Here is a 20,780-nt window from a genome sequence, read left to right as displayed (position 1 = left end):
AATAGATCGTTCAACATTAAACACTATTCTATCCTTACCCACACCCAATGAAATTTCCTTATCTTTCACCCGGATGATAGCATCCGCGGTGTTAAGGAATGGTCTACCTAAAATCAAGGGTACCTTAGTGTCTTCTTCCATTTCCAGGATCACAAAATCAACAAGAAAGACTATATGACCTACTTGGACAGTCATGTTCTCAGCAATCCCAATGGGATACTGAAAAGAGTGGTCAGCAACCGAGTAAGGCATCAAATTGATACTTGCACCTAAATCTGCTAATGCCTTACAAGTCAAAGTACGAATGGAACAAGTTATAAGAAAACTCCCTGGATCCTCAAGCTTAGGCGGAATCTGTTGATTCTGCAAGATCGCAGAACACTCAGCATTGAGATATGTCGCCTTTACCTCATCCATCTTTCCTTTGTCTGTAACAAGTTCCTTGATAAACTTCGCATAATTTGGCATTCCCTGTATCAAATCAACTAAAGGCACATTAATATGAATATTTTTAATCATGTTAACAAATTTATCATATTGTTCCTTCAATTTGGCCTTCCTGGACCGCTGTGGAAATGGAACTTTAGGCTTATATGGCTTAGCCTCGGGTGTCACTGCCGGTTCCGGTGGGGTAACCGGAATCTTCACAGTCGGTTGATCTTCCATCATAATCTCCTCATCAACATCTTCAACTTCTTCATTTCCTGTATCCTGCACATCTGAAACAACAACATTAGGATTAGGAGGAGCGGCATAGGATCTACCTGTACGAGTAGTAATGGCCTTCGCTTGCTCCTGACGAACAGGCGGTGGAGTGTACTTTTGACTACTGCTGGATCCTTGATTCTGCTTTGGATTTTGCTGAGTGTTACTAGGCAAAGCACCCTGGGGCCTAGTTAGAGCAGCCATCCTACTTTCAAGATCCTTAAAGTTAATATCTTGATTCTTGGCATTCATCTCCACCTTGCCATTAATCTTGTCTAGCCTCTCACTCAACTCCCGAGTATCCTCCCTTATGTTTTGGATACTTGTGTTTGTCTCAATCTGATTACTCATCATCTGCTTCATCATCTCTCTCAGCTCGGCATTAGGATCGGTAATAGAAGAGGAGGAACCCGATCCTTGACTTTGCTTAGTCTCCTGCTATTGTGGCTGACTTTGATAGCTGCTCTTTTGCCACCTGTTACCAGAAAAATGAGAAGTATTAGCAGGAAAAGAAGAGTTATAGGAATTGTTACCTGATGACCGATTCTGAAAACTGGTGTTCCTCTGAAAACCTCCTTGCTGATTCTGAACAAAGTTGACATCTTCAGGTCCCCGGTTGGGATACTCTTCAGAATAGTGTATGTCTCCACAATGGTCACATCCATCAGCTAGCACTTTCACATCTCGCTCTATATATCCAAATCTCGCTTCTTGGTTAGCAAAACCTTTATCCATCCTTGCCGATAAAGCTTGAATCTCATCAATTACACTAGAACTATTGCTTCCATCGGCCCTTGCAACCTTGTTTTGCTTGAATCGGCTCTCATTCTTCATAAACCTCTTATCATCCATGGCCGCATTATCCTTCACCATTCGCTCCAAAATGTCAAAACCTTCATTTGGAGTAATCTTGCTAAAACTCCCACCAAAAGCATATCCCATATCCCATTTCTCTTTTAGAAGCCTTGGTCAATCCATCAAAGAACAATTCAACATACTTCTCCTTGGTCAATTCATGACCCGGACAATTCCTCAACATTTCTTTAAACCAGATCCATGCATCTACCACATCTTCCCCATCTTCTTGCATGAAAGACCTAATCAAGTTTTCCAATTGCCTTTGAGTTCTAACCGAGTAAAACTCACCAATAAAAGCTTCCTTGAGTTGATCCCAAGTGGTAATTGAATTATCGGGAAGATCATTAAACCAATCTTCGGCTTCCCCGGTAAGAGTGATAGGAAAGGTTTCAAGTTTCACGGCATTCATTTGGTTTTGGCCATATTGGTAGAGCCGTGCCAACTTCTCAAACCTCTCCAAGTGCTTATATGGATCCCACTTCTTCTTTCCATCAAACTTTTGCTCTTCGATGCTCTTTAGATGATTCGGTTTCAAATTAAAGTTTTGATCAACCGCCGGTGTTCTAATAGCGGAACCACGAGCCGAAGCAATATTGCGGGCTCGGTCCCCATACTTGATATCATTCGGGTCTCTTGGTGGATTGTCACCCATCTCTTCTTTCACAAGCGCAAGCTCAAAAAATTCCTCTAGATATAAGCCCTCTTCGTCCGAATCCGGTGGTGCTGTGTAACTGATCCTACGTCTAGGTGGAGTTTTTAGTGGGCTAAAAAGAGGTCTCCCCGAAGAACGCAAAATCATCAACTATTAAAGTATCCTGCAAAACACAACTAACACCACACGTCAAATGCACCTGTGATAGTTCAATAAAACAAGTCTAAACTAATAAAGCAAATAACTTCCTCACGAGTGAGGAAGGATCAAACCACTAAATGAACAACTAATTCGGCACACAATCCCCGGCAGCGGCGCCAAAAACTTGATGTGCAAAAATCGAGCTTTAAATTTATAAACTAAAACTACCCAAAAACTCACTACTACGCACTCACGGGCAGTGGACCCGATCGTTTGTAATTTAGTTAAGAGGTAAGTCTGAGTTCATTCTCAGGGACTGTGAAATGATTAGTTGCTTGTTAAATGGTTTGGAAAACAGGTGTTGCTTCGAAATTCCCCTTTGACAATTAAATAAGTTGATTTGCAAGATGATTGCATAAATTTAAAAAACAAGTTCAGACAATGTAATTAAAAGTCATCCACCTTGACTTCCCTTGACTTCAAATATGATTGCATTTGATGAAGAACAAATTCTCTAGAGTTTAAAAGATAGTCGTGACAAGATTACACTACTCACGTGGTACCACCAGCTGTGAACAATTATCGAATCACCTAACTACTATTCGAATTACCCAAGCCGGTACCACCAAGACCAAGACAATCCTCCTAATAATCAGTTTTATTGACTCTCAAATTATCAATTGAACCTATGTGACAATAACGTGGTACCACCAACCGATATTAATCACGTTGACAAATTTAATCTCTTCTTAAAATGATATTCACTATCATACCATGAACTAGTGATAATTACTTATAGACAAGTAACCGTTTTAAAATCACATACACATTCAACTGGTATCACCAACGAAGAATCATATGCAACCAATATCGAAATTAATTAATGAAAAGAATTAATATCATCAAGATCACGGAACAACGATAATTAAATAAACACTTTTGAATTAAAAATATAGCAATCACATTATCCGTCTCGTTTCATCAAGGTGGATGATTAAACAGTTAGCCACTCATGATCAATTCAAAATAATCAATAAAATAGAAAAGAAACATGATGTACCAATTGTTTGAAGAAAATAAATTGCAAGACAATAATGTAGATACGATCTAGATGGGTGCCCGTAATATCTTCGATGAATCCGCCTAAGTGAAACACTTGATTGGAGAAGGAAGAATCCTGATAGAGTAGCTCCTAGAAAGAGTTTGAATGCCTTGAAATTTGTGCCTAGGGTTTATATTTATACCCCTTCAAAATCTGATGCAGAAACAAGTCAGGATGTGTTCTCCCGTGCACCCACTGCGGCGCAATGGGGCTTGACTTCTCCTCAATGCGGCGCAGTGAGGTGTTGGTCGACTTTGACTTCGGCTGACTGCGGCGCAGTGGTTCGTGTGATCACCACTGCGGCGCAGTATGATTCCACGGCCTCTTTTCTTTTTCAACAGACTGCGGCGCAGTCTTTCTGTTGCCATCCCCACTGCGGCGCAGTGGGGGTTTTTCCATTTATTTCCGTGGATCAGGACCGCGGCGCAGTGGGCTTGTGCCTTCCTACTGCGGCGCAGTCCACAGCTTGTACAGGACCAATTTGTTTCGGTCTCGATTACTTGCTAAGCTCTGCCGCCTCGTCCATTCAAATCGACTATCATTACCATAACGTATTTCCTGGCCAATAATCAACCGAAAATGTACCAAATGAATGCATAACCTGTTCAAAACCTGAAAACACTAACAAACACCATAAACGCGCCAAATGCATATAAAAACGACTTAAAACATCTACTAAAATGGCCAATCATGATGTGGGTAATGGGTATAAATTAGTCACATCACTTATCAAAGTTACATTGCTATCACTTACATCAGATTCACATTCATACTCATAACCATTAATCACATTATCATCATCCATTTTAAACACAAGTAAATTTCAAACAATTAATCACAAAAAAAAACAAGATCTAATCTCAATTAAATCAACAAATTAAACACACAGATAATCTCAATTATCCAGAAACCGATTAATTCTCAAATTAACCCTAATCACAATCAATCAAACACAAACAAATAAAAATAAGCAAAAACAAACCAGATTATTCCGTAGTTCTCAGGATTCCTTGCCACTCAAGTGGTAGGTCAAGAGCAGAAAAATAATCTAGACGAAAAATAAAAAGATAAAAGCGTGAGAGGTGTTACAGAGCCCTTTAGAAGATGAACAGCGGAAGAATCCTTAATGTTTAACCGATTCACTTAGTCGATTAAACACAAGGATAGCCAAACACGAACCAGAAGTTTAAACACACGATAATAACCCAAGATCTTCAACCGGAAATCCTTAGATCGAAAAGGCCCCAAATTAGAAAACCCTAATTTGAAGAAATCAAATCTATATCCGAAACCTAATTTATTATTATTGGTTATTAACAAGATAATATCAAATCCAGTAACCTGGCTCTGATACCATGTCAAAAAATTATCTAATAACCTAAATGATTCTAAAATCAAACAATAGATTTATACCTGAAACAATCACCCTCACTAATCGTTTGTGATACAATCAACTATATTGTTGATTGTTCTATTACAATGAATAAAAAACTTAAACTCTAATTATTATTACAATGAATTTTCTGCAGAATAATATTTGAGAGAAAGAGATCATAAAATATAGAATAATATGTATGTATGTTTTCTGCTTTCGATTTGGAGTTGCAAGCTTAGTATTTATTCATCTTCAGCTATCTCCTTTTGACACTTTTGGTCCCTGAAGATATAACCGACCTTTATTCTAAACCTTCTTTAATCTTCCATGATCTTTGACACTTTTAGTCCCTTCCTCTCCTTTTTGTACTTCAATAGTCCTGCACACACTAATCAAATACTAAGAACAAGTAAATTATTTATTTGAGATTAAGATTATAATTTTATCAGTTTTGGATAACGTTTGTGTTTGTCCAGCTTAACAATTGTTAAATTATATTGTCAACAAATGTGCTTGATGTATATACTCACTAGATAGTTAATGTTATTTCATTGTTTAGCTATTAGAACATGGAACTTTCACCTAAGAATCCTAATCTTTTGTATAAAGCTAACATTCCTATGAACTCATTATATTTTAAATGTGATGAGCTTATACGAAAAGCCTATCCTTATTTCTTTCCACAAAACATGTTTTAATACAAGTCCTTAAAAGTTTAAAGTTTCATTGAGAATACACATAGAGGAAAAGATGACGCTAAGTTAATATCTATGGATACTCTTTCAGGGTTGGTGTTAAATTTATAATGATACGGTGTTTCTGTAAGGTTTCATAATTCCCATTGAAATTTCTCAAAAGGAAAATGAAGCTAGAGAGAGATGATAAGAAGTTGGTGGACTTAGAGGTTAATCATTAATTATGTCATGTATCGCCAATAAATTCCTAACCATATAAGTCGATCAAACCAGTCACATTTATCGTTTTCATAACGTAGTGTTCAAATTGAGAAAAACCCAAAACCCCAAGGATCAACTTTGGCAATAATAAAAGAACTTATGATGCGAGTCATGTTGTACTTGAACTCGCGGGGTCAAACTGTATTTATTATTAACACTTTGTATCACAAAATATCAAGGGTTTGATCGATCACACAGACACGCTACTGAATCTCCACCCTGCTCTCTCGAATATCTACCGATAATAAAATCATAAAAGGTATCTTCAAAATCTTTTCCTTTCGTTTTTAATTAATTCCAATATTCAATTGCTTAATTTCAATCGAATTTTGATTTATTATAAATTTTTTATGGTATATATATGTGTTAAGGCAATAAATACTATGTGTCTATTAAATATTTAAATTCATCATGGATTTTGTGATATTTTGTTATTTAGATTTACTGGCCTGACTGAGATTTCAATTAAGCTCAAAAATAGGACTAATTCATTTAACCCCCTTATTGTTTAGTTAAAATACAGTATGACCTATTGCCCTGTTGGATTTTATGTAGATGGAGAAAGGGAAAGGAGTGATGGGAAGTCGGAAATGGGCGGTGGATTTCACGGACAATTCATCCGCGCCTTCCGCTCGTGACATCCCCGACCCTCCTGGCTTCACTCGTGTCCCTCATGATCAAGATGATTCTACTCTTAGTCGCCAAAAGAAAGACGCCGAAGCAAATTGGAAGTCGCAAAAAGCATGGGAGGTCGCTCAAGCGCCTTTCAAGAATTTACTAATGATGGGGTTTATGATGTGGATGGCTGGAAACACCGTGCACTTGTTTAGCATTGGTATAACGTTTTCAGCTCTTTGGCAACCGTTAAGTGCCCTTCAAGGAGTCGGTAAGGTTTTTGAGCCTTACAAGGATAGTAAAGTTGACCTTAATGCTCCTAAGTTGCTTTATATTGCGTTGAATTTGGGGGGTATGATGCTCGGTGTTTGGAAGCTAAACACTTTGGGTCTTCTTCCGACGCATGCTTCTGACTGGGTTTCATCTTTACCGCCTGCCCATGAGGTTGAATATTCGGGTGGAGGTATTGCTTTACACTAAGATCCATTTTGCCAGCTTTTGATTCAGTGTATTTTAAGTTATTATATTGTGAAAGAGAACCAAAGTGGGGTTTTCTTGTAGTATGACTTTGTTTCACTATGCATTATTTTTCAATAGAAACGAATGAATTGACATCATTATTCAGTTTTGTTATACCGGAGATAGTGAAAATGTGTTATTGATCTGGGTTTTCTTATGCTAATGATGTACCTCCTTATGTTTAAACTGATCGAATGGCCACTAGGATTAACAATCGCCTATGACTTTGGCGGGTTTTGTTAACCAAGTCTTTAACTTTAACCTGCTATTTTTAGTTAATCGGACATGTACATTAGTTTATGGTTTGCTGCGATAACATGTTTCAACCAATCACATGTCTATTTTGACGTCTACACTAGCCTTCATATTTATGAAATTGGATAACTCGTCATTTAACCTGTAAGAACCAGCTGTGTTTTTCATCTCAGAGAGTATATGAGTAGAAATGAAAACAGAAAAAGCTTCTAACTTGCCCTCCACCATGCTAAGGCGAGCAATGGACCAGGTGAAAAACGTATCTTCCAAGTGTCTAAGGGGTTCAAATTGTTTGTTTCATGATCTTTTGTTGTAGCTTCTTCCACATTCATCTTAAATCAAGTCTTCAATTTCATTAAGATACACATGTTTCAGTTTCATCCTAGTTGATAGAAGATTTGATGTTCAGCTAGTCATTGTTATTGAAGAAAACATTGCAAGCTTCAATATTATGACACATCACCCTCTTACACCACCACGCTCATAAAATACGCCTTGTTAGAAACTCCAGAAAACCAACAGAAACAAAACCGCTAGTAATTTTCTACCACCTACACATTTCACGGGTACCAGCTTATATATGCGTACATGGTTAATGATTAAAACAAGTCTTCAGCAAATTAAATGTAATAAAAGGATAAACAAATTGGGAACCCTAACAAGTGCATCATGAGTAACTTCCTCCAATAATCCCGCCAAATGAAACATCAAAAGCCATCTTCACTTTGAGTTAAACCAGCATGCTGACTTGCAGCCCGTTTAATACCTACGAAAACAAGGGTCAGGAGATGCACGATCAAATGAGTTGAACCTCCAGGCAGACGGGCACTCAATTTCCATGTGGCCTCGCCCGCCACAATTGTCGCAGATGATCATAGACATAGGCATAGGCAAACAGTCACAGCTGATATGACCAAGGCGGCCACAAATACGGCATATCATGTCCCAAGAAGAGTCATCCCTCGATGAGCCAAAAGAACCCAGAAAGCTTAAATGGCGTGATTTAGCTAACCCTGACATACCAGATTTTGGACACTGGCGGGCAACATGCCCATACATGCTGAAAATGTTGCATACTGGGTCAATACTGCATTCACGGGCAATGTGGGCGGTTTTCCCCCAGTTGTTGCAAGTCTTCTCATTAGTGCATTCAGCTGCAAGGTGCCTAGGTTTGTAGCAGTCGTTGCAAAGACGGGCATCATAGGTGGAAACATTTGGGTAATGACAAACACAAGCCAGATGCCCTATTTTACCGCACATATTACACATGGGATCATTGGGGCACTCGCTTGATAGGTGTCCTGACTCCTTGCAGTTCCAACACATGGTAGTTGACGTGCGTTCAAATACAAGATGTCTAGAAGTAAGAGGTAACATGTTAGTCTTAGTGACATAAATACCTGATAGCTGAAACATAGAGGTGGCAAGATGGGCAGGACTGGGTAACTGGGTCCTTGTAAAACTGGATCATTCATAGTACTGAGACAAAATAGTTGACTTGCAAAACACTTTTACGTCCATTTTTCAAAAACAATTATATATATGCTATTGTACAGATTGTAATTATACAGATTCTTCATTTTAAATAAGAATTAGGAGACTGTACGCATCAAATCAAACAAATAAACTTTTGCATGATTTTCAAACCATTTGGTCTGGTCGACCAATTTCATCTGTTTTAGCTAAATCTCTTGATTTGACCCAAAGATAGAAGACAACCCAAATCAACACATTGATATGGGTTAATGCTGCCACCTCTATTAACTTATTTAAAATTTTAAATTTAAGGATGAACAATGAAGTTGAGTGTTATAAACAGGATATCTATGTTACCCAGGAAGTCCACAGTTGTTGCAGACAGTCGCATTTGGACAGTCTATGGCGATATGTCCAGGCCGCTTACATTTGTTGCACAGATAATCTTGGCTGTACTGTATAGAAATGAAATTAAGTTATTACATACTAGTCCAGATTAATAATGGTATGTGTTTTCTATCTATCGTTGACAAAGACCAATAAATGCCACTAAATAAACAATACTGGGTTTTGTCAACATCTAAAGGGTATGGCAGTGGCTGTAAATTGTAGTCACTAAGGGATGTTAATGAATATTAATGAATTATTGGAAGTTTGTTAAAACGTGTTGATACGGGCTTGTGCCAGACTGCATCATTCAAATCACCTCGTAAAGACTACATAATTCTTCTTATTAGCTTTCACCTGAAGAAAATAGGAAACAACGCGTCCTTGAACACTTATTTGTGTAGCTGGACTGTCTCCTACATCACAAAAATGCTTTTCATCTTTGTATTAGCACTAATTTCCACCAAATTGATTCTTGGCATGTTCTCTATGTTTATGTTGCCTTATGAGGTCACCAATGGTTGAGAAGCACCTAAATTAATGGTTTAAAATCACCCAAATTGATTAACTTAAGACTTATGTAGTTATGTGCTTATAATTAAGGCTCAATTTCTGAGGTATCTAACTTAATATTGTTGTAAATGTTGGGTCTCCGACTTCTTTTTGATCATTCTGCCCTGAAACTTTATTGTTCCTACGCCATTAAATAAAAAACCTTGTTTTGATTGTAAAAAAAAAGGTTATCATACAAACAGACACAAATATAGAAACAATGTGCTAATATAACTAGGGAACTTCCATGTTCTGAATTTCAGTCCATAGCCATGTCCACACAGTTAAACTCTCCATTTCCATCCATTATGCCGTTTGATATCTACTAGTAAGTTGTATTCATTATCTACTAAATTTCGAGACATATAAATAAATAAAACATACCGACATGCAGGCTTATCCTTTTTGCAGAGTGCATCACGATAAGAAGCCCGATCCCTACAGAAACGCAGAGCTAAACCTGGACTTCTGCTCCTATCCCGACTCCTACTGGACACTGTGCACCAAAGTAAGCATGAGCAAAAATTCCAAAATGCTGGTACCGGAAAATGGTACTTTTTCCAACACATCTGTTGGTTCCCGGATCGGTCCCAATCAGTGCCGGTACCAGGAAAATCCCAAAAATCACAAGATAGTCCCAACTAGTTCGGGTACAAAATTTAAAAACATGTTTGATCAGAATATAGTATCCTAACTTAGGAAGTCGTTTTTACCAGATTTCGGGTAAAAAGGTATACCCCTGTCAATTTGGTTTTCACCAGATTGATTAATATAGTTCAGCCTTGTAGTAATTTGCGGGTAAATCTCTTCCTTGACTCGATTTAATCTGAACAATGAGATCAGTTGGTTTGTTTGTTCATGATCCAACTCAAAGTAAAAGTGTTTGCTCTCATAGTAGTTATCAGCAATAGCAGGCCCAAACTGTTTTTCAGACAATGGTTTGCATTCTTGTTTAACACTAATCCGCACCTTGAATGCAGAATAACACATATTAAACAATGTATCAGCATTATATTTGTTATCAAACCATTACAAAAACTATCGCTTTAAAATGGAGAATGATACCTGTTGCCGGATAATTTGTGTATCCGGTGTCATCACCATCTTTCACCCAGGCATACTTATCAATGTTCATTTGACCGTGAGTTGCTGCCTCGAATATTCCATGTAGTTTTCTATCACTATAATTAAACAGAAATACCACAAGCCCTTTGTTGATGTTTCTAACATACGAAAAGTGACCCTCTGGCAAACCTATCTAAAAAAGATCAAAAACGTACCCCGTTTCTTCATAAGCAATACACAAAACTATAATCAACTAACCAAATAACTTATTAGAAAGGCATTCTTTGATTGTGCTGTTTTTGCATCCAAATATAACAGAACCAAGACCCGTTTTCCTCATATTCCTAGCGGGTACACTATGATTGGAAAACACATACGATTCTTGTGTCACCCAGTTTAAATTTATCTTTATCTTTTTCTTTTGCTTATGATCTCCCATTCTGCTAAACAAAAGAATAACCATTTAGGCATTATTCATTATTCAATACCGAAAATGCAAGAAATCCGTTGGAACACAAACAGTCTGACTAATTTTATGAACTTCGGATTAAAAACGGTAATTACATAAACCTGAAACTTATTTTTGTTTATTCAAAAACACCTTCTTATGCAACTAGACAGAGCTCGAAAAAACAATAAACAAGAAAAATCTGTATTTACAGAAATCAGATATAATAACAACATTAAAACCTTTATAAAAAACACTATGCAGGACATTAAATTAAGGATTAATTCAATCTAATTTTTAATTGTTAAACATATAAAAGTATTTTAATAAAGGGAAAAACAAAAATGCTGCTAGAAGCAGCTTGCTTCTAAATTTCCCCTCACAATCCCCCCCCCCCTTTTTTTTTAAATCATGTGTATGAATATAAAATCTCCCCCCCTGTAAATCATGGTAGCAGCATACTTGTTAGCCCCTTTAATAAATTGAATCATACTAACAAACAAGACCAGTATACTGAGATCACAGTTAGGTGTATAAAAGAAAGAAACAGTAATTAAATCATAAGCGCGTAAAAATGTATAGGAAAAAAGTAACTTTATTACCTTATAAATTTGTGGATAAAAATGATTTTCAATTGAAACTGAAGCGCCAGGAGAAAAGTTGAAACCAACGTTACAGAAGACTTTAAAAGGTGTTTTAGGAGCTTTATGGGCGGGACTTTTTCTCTTGGGCTTATTTCAAAAGTTTGGGGCCTTATTTCTATTTAAATTATTAAATGAACTTTTTTTAGAAACAAATCATCCTCTTTATACTCAACACCAATTTTAAAGAAAACCTATTTATGAGAAAACTTTTGTGTCCATTCCTGTAAGTATTTTGCTCATACTGAAATTCAAACCCGAAAACTTCTACGTCGTCTCAGTCAGTCTCCTCTATGAAGTTAACTGGTAATATGAAACTCGGATGATTTATGTGCAATTTTAGTCCATACACTTTTATTAAGATTAAACTTTAACCCTCTATATTTTAGTATATTAGTTTGACTTTTGCGTAAGTACGATCAAGACAACGTATATCTTTATTTCGTATTTCAATGCTCTCGCAACGCAGCGACGATGATGATAAAGACGATGGATGGTGGGGTCAACGCCTAATCATAACGATGAGTAGTGTAGGTCATTTATGTAAAATGAATGGGCGTAAAAAAGGTAGTTTAGTTATTAAAAAAAAGTTTGGGGATAAATGTTATTAAAAATATATATGGTAGACCGTGTATGTTAGTTGGAAAATGTGTTGAATGGTGATTGGTAGGGAGCATTTTAGGTAAATCAACCATGTAATCTAAAAAAATAGGAAAGTTTTTGATGTCTTATAATGTATTAGGTTATTAATAAATATTTTTGCCTATTATAGAAGTCCCTTTGTTGAAAACTTCCCTTTTTTACAAGCAAGGTTTGGATCAAATGGCTAGCTTTCTTATATCTACAGACAAACATCATTAGTTCGATCCTTACGCCTTACATGGTCGGAGATCTTGTTCTAACTTATGTAGTACTCGAAGTAGCATCTTTACCTTGGGTAAGAATGAGGTTGTTCATATCGCATATCCCCAATACATTAAGACTACCCACATCAGTAAACCAAACCAACTAAATATTTAATTAAAAACTAATTTCTCTCTCTTCCACATATACAACCCAATCTAACTCAAATTTTTACTCTCATTCACAACCCAACCTAAACCGTTTTTTTAACTTTATTAATACAATTATATATATAGCTTTATTATCTTATATTGATACTATCCACTAGATAGTTGACATGTGGAAAGAACATAGGTTCAATCTTAGTTTGAAATGAAGACCAGATCGTGTGAGTTAGTTTGCCAAGAATCTGTCCTTTAGTGAAGTATTATTATTATATTGGGTGAACCAAACTAACAAATTACCGATAAAGATAGTCTAAGTAAAATGGTATTGAGATGTATAATCCATAAAAGACGGAATTATTAATTACTTTACTTTGTAATGTTTTTGTATTTATTTAATAGGCCAAAGTACTTTTTTCGTCCCCGTGGTTTTTCGAATAAGCACTTTACATCCTCGCCGTTAATTTTTGGCTAAAATCGTCCTTGTGGTTTGCATTTTGTTCTTGGATCCGTTAACCCCCTCACGTGCAACGCACGTGAGGGGCATATATGTCTTTTTACCCATTTGTTCCTATGGTTAAGTGAAAAATTCGTTCTTATGGTTTGTCATTTTTGCATTTTTCATCCTTGAATTTAACAAACTTCCAAACAAAATTTTAATTAAAAATCAAAACAAACTCAAATTAAAAACCTATATATACACCTACATATGAGGATCTAATTTAATACCAGCTGGTACAACTAATTTAATTTTTTTTTTTTAAATGTTATAAAACTTACTATAATATAACGAAAATAGTCAAAATATAATTAGAATTCACTCAAAAAAAAAAAACAAATAGGTTCTTTATAACAAATGGAAATGGGAGCACTTGACTATGGACTTCATTACCAAACTCCCTAAGACGCCCAAACATCAATTTGATTCCATTTGGGTGATTGTAGATCTGTTAACGAAAAGTGCCTTGTTTTTGCCCATTCGTGAGTCATCATCTTCCGAAGTTTTAGCCGATTTATATGTGAAAGAAGTTGTAGCTCCGTATGACATCCCCATCTCTATTGTTTCGGATAGAGATACTCGATTTACCTCCCATTTTTGGAGGAAGTTTCATGAAGATATGGGTACTAAGTTACATTTTAGTACCGCATATCACCCGCAAACGGACGGTCAAAGCGAAAGAACCATCCAAACATTGGAAGATATGTTACGAGCATGCATTATTGATTTTGGAGGACCATGGGATGCATACTTACCTTTGGCGGAATTTTCATACAATAGCTACCATTCTAGTATTAAGATGTCACTGTACGAAATGCTTTATGGTAGAAGATGTCGAACTCCCATTTGTTGGGGAGAAGTGGGCCAACGGGAATTAGGAGGAACCGATGTCGTTCTTGAGACTACGCAAAAGATAGACGAGATTCGTGAAAGACTTAAAGCGGCTCAAGATAGACAAAAATTATATGCCGATGTTAGGAGACGGCCCATTGAGTTTATGGTTGGTGATCGGGTTATGTTAAAGGTGTCTCCATGGAAGGGCTTGTTACGATTTCACAAGCGTGGAAAGTTGAGTCCACGGTTCATAGGCTCGTTTCGTATTGTAGCCCGTGTGGGCAAAATGGCATACCAATTGGAGTTGCCCGAAGAGCTATCTCGCATTCATAACACTTTTCATGTGTCACGACTCCGAAAATGCCTTGTTGATGATGCAACGTGTGTTTCCTTAAATGAAATCGAGCTAGACAAAAAGTTAACTTATGTCGAGGAACCGGTTGCCATAGTTGAAGAGGAGTTGAGAAGGATAAACAATAAGACGGTACGCACCTTCAAGGTACAATGGAAGCATCATAAAAGTTCCGAGTATACGTGGGAAACCGAGCAGGACATGTTGGTGTACCATCCGTCCTTGCACATGGCATGGATCACGGGGACGTGATCGATTCTAAGTGGGGGAGATTTGTAACACCCCAATATTTTAAGGTAAACGAAAATTAACCATTTTCATAGTTTTGGCATTAAATTAATTTCCTAGTATTTTGTTTTGAGATAAGGGGTTAATTTAGTTGGAATTTTAGTGGCTAGCGGGTATTAAACCCATTAAAATTGAAATGGGCGTGGCCTTCAGGGAAGAAAAGCCAGCCACTTAGTCTTATGACTCATGTTTTTCCCACTCATTCTTTCAACCTACTTCTCACTAATTCATCTCTCAATCCATCAAAATTCATGCAATTAAGGTTTCAAAACTCAAATTAAAGAATTTCAATCCTGGAACAATAACAACAATCACCACCAATTGAATAAGAAATTGAAAATTTGAGGGTTGTTTGGAAGGGTGGTGGCTGAAATTTTAAGAAGAAAATGGGGGAAGAATGGTGATTGAAAGCCTTAACTCTTGTCTCTCATTCTTGAGGTATTAATTTTCTATAACCCTAGTTCTATTTTGTTATTGAAAATTAGGGTTCTTGATTCTAGAATTTGGGGATTTTTGTTATTGATATGTTCAAGTAGAACCCTAACTAAATTTGATTGATAAATGGATATTTCGATTGAAAGAGATGTTGTTAATGAAAATCCCCCTTGGTAAGAATCTTATATCTTGTGGTGTTTGGCTAGAAATTATGAAATAAAGCTCTTTTATGAGAATTTGAATTGATGGAAGAATGTTGAGTGGCCAAACACCATAGTGTTAGAATCGATGCATGCAAATAGTTTCATGTAAGGCAATTGAGTCATGGAACTCATAGATGGTATGTGTTTATTCTTGTATAGGTATTGAAGATTGAATTGTTGAATTTGTAGCCTTATTGTGTCAAGTAACCAAGTTTGAGGTGAGTGTATATGCATATAATCATGTTCTTGTTATTTGAGGTCATAAATGGGTAAATTCCTATGACCCATTTGTTTGATTGATTGTGCGAACTAGTAGCGAACTAGTAGGTGGGTAAATTCCTACTAGTCATATTGTATGTAAGAGCTAGTAGGTGGGTAAATTCCTACTAGCCAAATTATCCATGGCCATGTTGAAAAATGAATGTATGTTGTTTGAATTGTATGAAAAGGCTAGCTTGCTAGGCTTATATGATGCTTGATGCACAAAGTTAGAATGACATGATTATGATTGTATGTGTATGCATTCACTAAGCGTAGCTTATATTTTAGTGTTTAACTCTCTTATAGGAGTTGGTAGTAGCAAGAGCAAGGAGGTTGTAGAGTGAAGTTCAAGTGAAGTCTTTTGCCATCTCAAAGGTTGGCATTTTGGGTAATTTGGGTAGAACATCCCTTTGGTACCTTTTGGCTCTTGATACATGTTATTTTTGGTTAAACATGTCTATTTTGGTATAAAACCTGTGATAAGGTCAAGTTTTTAGCTATTTGGATTGTATATGGTATTGTAAGCATCTAGTAGGTCAATGACTCGGGTAAGCGACCCGTTTCGTTGTACATTGATTTTTGGTCGAACATGGTTGTAATTATCATATATCATGTCAAATACTTGTTTGAAATCTGAAATGTAGTGTTATGAAGCTTAGAATTGTGTTTGGAAAGATTACAAGTTGAGTCAAGTGTCAAATTGGGTCTTTTTGTTTTTCAGCCCTAATATGTGGCACGTACAGAAAATGTATGTGACACATTTTAAGTTCTGTTTGGATTTGAGTCATTTGTGTGGCACATTCACTATGGATTTTGATGAGTTAGTGACACCTTATTTCGTTTAAATTTTTTTAGACATTTACGCGTTTTTAGCCTATTTCACATGTAACGAGTATTGTTCATTTTTCATTTTGAATGAGCACAATAGAAATGAATCGAATGACATCATTATTTAGTTTTGTTGCGTCTAAGTTAAAGAAAATAAGTTGTTGATCTGGGTTTCGTTATGGTTATGATGTACCCCCGTATATGCTAACTCTAAACTGATTACAGCCACTAGGGCTAACAATTGCCTAATGACATTGCGGGTTTTGTTAACCAAACCCTTAACTTTGACATACAATATTTAGTTAAACGGACATGTACGCTAGTTTATGGTTTGCTGCAATCACATTTTCCAGTTGAAGAGATTGCGGTACAAAACATGGAGAGGCATATAAAAACAAACATGAATAAGATGATAGATCTTTACAAGAGCATTCCCGTTAACAATGACACTAAAAATTGTACCCACATATTACGCAGCCTCCTCTTCACCAGGTAAACCGAGCCACTTTGAACCCATGACCCCTCCATCATGCCGAAAGCAATGGACCAGGAGAAAAAAAATCCCCGCATTACATCTTAAAATGAAGTCTTCAATATCATACTGATACATGTATCTTCAGTTTTATCCTATTTGATAGAAGTTTTGATGTTTAACTAGTCATTGTTCTTGAAAAACACAAATTTCAAGCTTCAATATTATGCAACACATCACTCCCTTATTCCACCACGCCCATGAAAAACCCCACAAAACCACTAGAAACTTTCTACCACCTACACATTTCACGTGTACCATGCTAGTATATATACAGATGATTCATGATTAAAACAAGTCTATAACAAATCAAAAGATATATAGGTACCTAGGTTAATATTAATTTCCGATAATCCCGCCAAATGCCTCAATCAAAATTGTGTTACGCTATGGCTATGGTAAAGATAGATTCAACATAGTACAAGCAACCTCCCTAATTAATACTTTGAAATATCAAAAGCCCATCTTCACAATGAGTTAGACCACTTAAAGTGCAAGCAACATGCTGACTCACAGCCCGTTCAGTACCTACGAAAATGAGGGTCAGGAAATGCACGTTCAAATGAGTTAAACCTTCGCGCAGAGGGGCACTCGATTTCCATGTGGCCTCGCCCACCACAAGTATTGCAGATGACCATAGGCATAGTCATAGGCATAGGCAAACAGTCACGGCTGATATGACCGGGGCGTCCACAATTACGACATACCATGTCCCGAAAAGGGTCAGCCCTCGATGAGCCAAAAGAACCCAGAAAGCTTGAAGGGCGAGATTTAGCCAACCCCGACATGCCAGATTTTGGACACTGGCGGGCAACATGCCCAGATATGTTGCAAATGTTGCATACTGGATCATTACTGCATTCACGGGCAATGTGGCCGGTTTTTCGGCAGTTGTTGCAAGCCTTCTCATTAGTGCATTCAGCTGCAAGGTGCCCGGGTTTGTAGCAGTTGTTGCAAAGACGAGCATCATAGGTGGAAACATTTGGGTTATGGCAATCACGAGCTAGATGCCCTGTTTTACCACAGATATTGCACACAGGATCGTTGGAGCACTCGCTTGATAGGTGTCCTGATTCCTTGCAGTTCCAACACATAGTAGTTGAAGTGCACTCGGATGCGACATGACTAAAAGTAAGAGGCAAAATGTTAGTCTTGGTTACATAACTATCTGATATTCTGATTACTGAAACATGGAGGTGGCAAGATGGGCTGGACTGGGCAACAGGTTCAAAATGGGTCCTTGTAAAAAAGGATCATTTATAGTACCAGGACTAATTATTTGACTGGCAAACACTTTTACATCCAATTTTAACAAAATTATTATTATATATGTTATTGTATAAATTGTAATCACAAACGTTCTTAATTTATTTCAATAACAGTCTGGATCCTAAAATAAGCATTAGGAGATTATACGCATCAAACAAATAAACTTTCGCATGACTTTCAAACCATTTGGTCTGGTCGACCAATTTGATCTGTTTTAGCTAAATCTTTGAATTTCACCCAAAGATACAAGGCAACCTAAATCAACACATTGATAAGTATATGGATCAATGCTACATTGCTACCACCCAGCCACCTCTGTTAACTTATTTAAAGAATGAACAATGAAGTTGAATGTTATGAATAGGATATTCATGTTACCCAGGAAGTCCACAATTGTTGCAGACAGTCGCATTTGGACAGTCTCTGGCAAAATGTCCAGGTTGCTTACATTTGTTGCACAGATAATCTTGGCTGTAAAGTAAGAGTGTCATATAAAGAAAAGTTATAATACCAGGAAGCATTGAAATGAAATTAAGTTACTACATACTAGTTTAGAGTAATGCTGTATGAGTTTTCTAACTATCATTGACGAAGAGCAATAAATGCCACTAAAAAAACAAATAGAGTTTTATTGGCATGTAAATTTGGTTACATAACCACTAACTGATGCATATTCAAATGAAATTAAGTTACTACATACTAGTCTAGAGAATGTTGTATGAGTTTTCTAACTATCATTGACGAAGACCAATAGATGCCACTAAAAAAACATATACTGAGTTTTATTGGCATGTAAATTTGGTTACATAACCACTAACTGATGCATAAAGGGTAGGGTGGTTACTGCAATCACTAAGTGACGTAATTAAATTCATACGAGCACATATGTGAAAAGCAATAAAAAGCTGCAAGGTAAGATATTCCCCGTATAGGTTATGCATTATAGTTAAGAGAAAAGTTTCAACTTGATAGAAAGAATCATAGTGAATTAAGCTTCAACTTGATAGAAAAAATCTTAGTGAATTAATGATGATACTCTCGTAGTTCCTAGTTCCTACTTCCATTATGAATATTAATTAATCATCCAAAGTTCGTGCAATCATATTGATACGGGTTTGTGCCAGCATAATTCAAATCACCACGTAAAGACTACATAATTCTAGTTATTAGCTTCACCTTCGAAGAAAACAGGAAACAACGCATCCTTGAACAGTTATTTGTATAGCTTGACTGTTTCCTACCTCACAAAGATACATTTCATCTTGGTATTAGCACCCAGCCTCGCTGACATTTGCTAACTAATAATCAGATTAAGCAATGATTCTTGGCATGTGCTTCATGTTTTATGTTGCCTTATACCCTTATAAGCTCACCAATGGTTCAGAAGCACCCAAATTGATCAAAAACGTAAGAAACCCAACATTTAAATATCGATGAAATTGGATACCTTTTTGTGCTACTTGTCCTAATTTATTATCATTCTAACCTGAAACGTTATTGTTTTATGCCATTAACTGGAAAACCTTGTTTTGATCAGAAACACGCACAAAAAAAGACCATTAAATCACTACAACAATGTGCACATATAACAAGTAGGGAACCTCCATGTTCTGGATTTCAGTCCAGAACCATAGTCCATCACACGGTTAAACTCAACTTCCATTATGCCATTTGATATCTATTAGCACATTGTGCTTATTATCCACTAAATCTCGAAAGACATATGAATAAATAAATAAAACATACCGATATGCAGGCTTATCCCTTTTGTAGGGTGCATCACGGTAAGAAGCTCGATCCCTACGGAAACGACTGGCTAAACCTGGACTTCTGCTCCTATCCCGACTCATACTGGAGACTGTACACCAAAGTACCCAACACAAAAAACCGTCAATAAACCATCATACGAACTGTAGCATACTCATAACTATAATAGCTTAAATACATTACAACCAATAACTGTGCATTATGCATTTCATGAACTCTCAACACACGGTAACGTTAAACTCATTTTAACGGCGTTCTATGATGCACATTACGAACTTTGGATAAAAGACGGTTTTCACATAAACCCGGAACTTATTTTTATTTAATTGAAAAGCCCTCTTCTAATGCAACTATGCAGAGCCCTGACAACCGGAAAACAAGAAATATATGTATATGCAGAATCGGATATACTAACTACATTAAGACCTTTATGAAAAACACAATGCTGGACAATGAATTAAGCATTAAATACAATTTATAAATTATTATTTAATATATAAGAGTAGTTTCATAGATTAAATCATAATTAACAAAATCATCATATTGAGGTCACAGTTAAATGTACAAAAAAGACAGTAATTAAATCATAAGCGCGTAAAAATGTATGAAAGAAAGTAACTTTATTACCTTAGAAATTGTGGGTTAAAATTAATTCAACTGAAATTGAAGCGCCAGAAGAAAATTTTTAAACCCTAGATTGTTATTCCCAGTTATAATTGAGGAATAAATTGCACGGAGTTAAATGGTAAATATGAAAC

General features: G+C 36.5%; 3 protein-coding genes across 3 annotated transcripts; 1 reads left to right on the top strand and 2 right to left on the bottom strand.

Moving 5' to 3' along the window:
* The first annotated feature begins 5,936 nt into the window (after positions 1–5,936).
* Positions 5,937–7,080, top strand: LOC122584707 (ER membrane protein complex subunit 4-like). Its single transcript, XM_043756754.1, has 2 exons — positions 5,937–6,048; positions 6,345–7,080. Exon 2 carries the CDS (start codon positions 6,345–6,347, stop codon positions 6,882–6,884), a length of 540 nt encoding a protein of 179 aa, XP_043612689.1. The 5' UTR covers positions 5,937–6,048; the 3' UTR covers positions 6,885–7,080.
* A 425-nt stretch (positions 7,081–7,505) lies between these two features.
* LOC122583652 (DNA-binding protein HEXBP-like) lies at positions 7,506–10,630 on the bottom strand. Its single transcript, XM_043756039.1, has 4 exons — positions 10,307–10,630; positions 9,978–10,089; positions 9,012–9,104; positions 7,506–8,535 (listed from the first exon to the last, which is right to left on the bottom strand). Exons 1-4 carry the CDS (start codon positions 10,581–10,583, stop codon positions 7,938–7,940), a joined length of 1,080 nt encoding a protein of 359 aa, XP_043611974.1. The 5' UTR covers positions 10,584–10,630; the 3' UTR covers positions 7,506–7,937.
* A 6,663-nt stretch (positions 10,631–17,293) lies between these two features.
* Positions 17,294–20,727, bottom strand: LOC122583661 (cellular nucleic acid-binding protein-like). Its single transcript, XM_043756045.1, has 4 exons — positions 20,650–20,727; positions 20,002–20,113; positions 18,634–18,726; positions 17,294–18,111 (listed from the first exon to the last, which is right to left on the bottom strand). The coding sequence occupies exons 2-4, from the start codon at positions 20,103–20,105 to the stop codon at positions 17,508–17,510; spliced, it is 801 nt and encodes a 266-aa protein (XP_043611980.1). The 5' UTR covers positions 20,106–20,113; positions 20,650–20,727; the 3' UTR covers positions 17,294–17,507.
* Positions 20,728–20,780: the final 53 nt, after the last annotated feature.

This window comes from Erigeron canadensis, chromosome 1 (assembly GCF_010389155.1).
Source record: "Erigeron canadensis isolate Cc75 chromosome 1, C_canadensis_v1, whole genome shotgun sequence".
Taxonomy (NCBI): Eukaryota; Viridiplantae; Streptophyta; class Magnoliopsida; order Asterales; family Asteraceae; genus Erigeron; species Erigeron canadensis.
Note: the sequence above shows the minus strand (reverse complement) of the source record. Positions and strands in the feature narration are given on the sequence as shown.

What these genes read in the sequence shown, in the direction of transcription:
- LOC122584707 (XM_043756754.1), top strand. Translation starts at nt 6,345, where the DNA reads ATGGAGAAAGGGAAAGGAGTGATGGGAAGTCGGAAATGGGCGGTGGAT.
- LOC122583652 (XM_043756039.1), bottom strand. Translation starts at nt 10,583, where the DNA reads ATGTGTTATTCTGCATTCAAGGTGCGGATTAGTGTTAAACAAGAATGC. An exon ending in ACCTTTTTACCCGAAATCTG is followed by an intron (nt 10,090 to 10,306) that starts GTAAAAACGACT and finishes TTTGGTGCACAG; the next exon opens with TGTCCAGTAGGAGTCGGGAT. An exon ending in AAGGATAAGCCTGCATGTCG is followed by an intron (nt 9,105 to 9,977) that starts GTATGTTTTATT and finishes TATACAGTACAG; the next exon opens with CCAAGATTATCTGTGCAACA.
- LOC122583661 (XM_043756045.1), bottom strand. Translation starts at nt 20,105, where the DNA reads ATGAGTCGGGATAGGAGCAGAAGTCCAGGTTTAGCCAGTCGTTTCCGT. An exon ending in AGGGATAAGCCTGCATATCG is followed by an intron (nt 18,727 to 20,001) that starts GTATGTTTTATT and finishes CTTACTTTACAG; the next exon opens with CCAAGATTATCTGTGCAACA. An exon ending in AACAATTGTGGACTTCCTGG is followed by an intron (nt 18,112 to 18,633) that starts GTAACATGAATA and finishes TCTTACTTTTAG; the next exon opens with TCATGTCGCATCCGAGTGCA.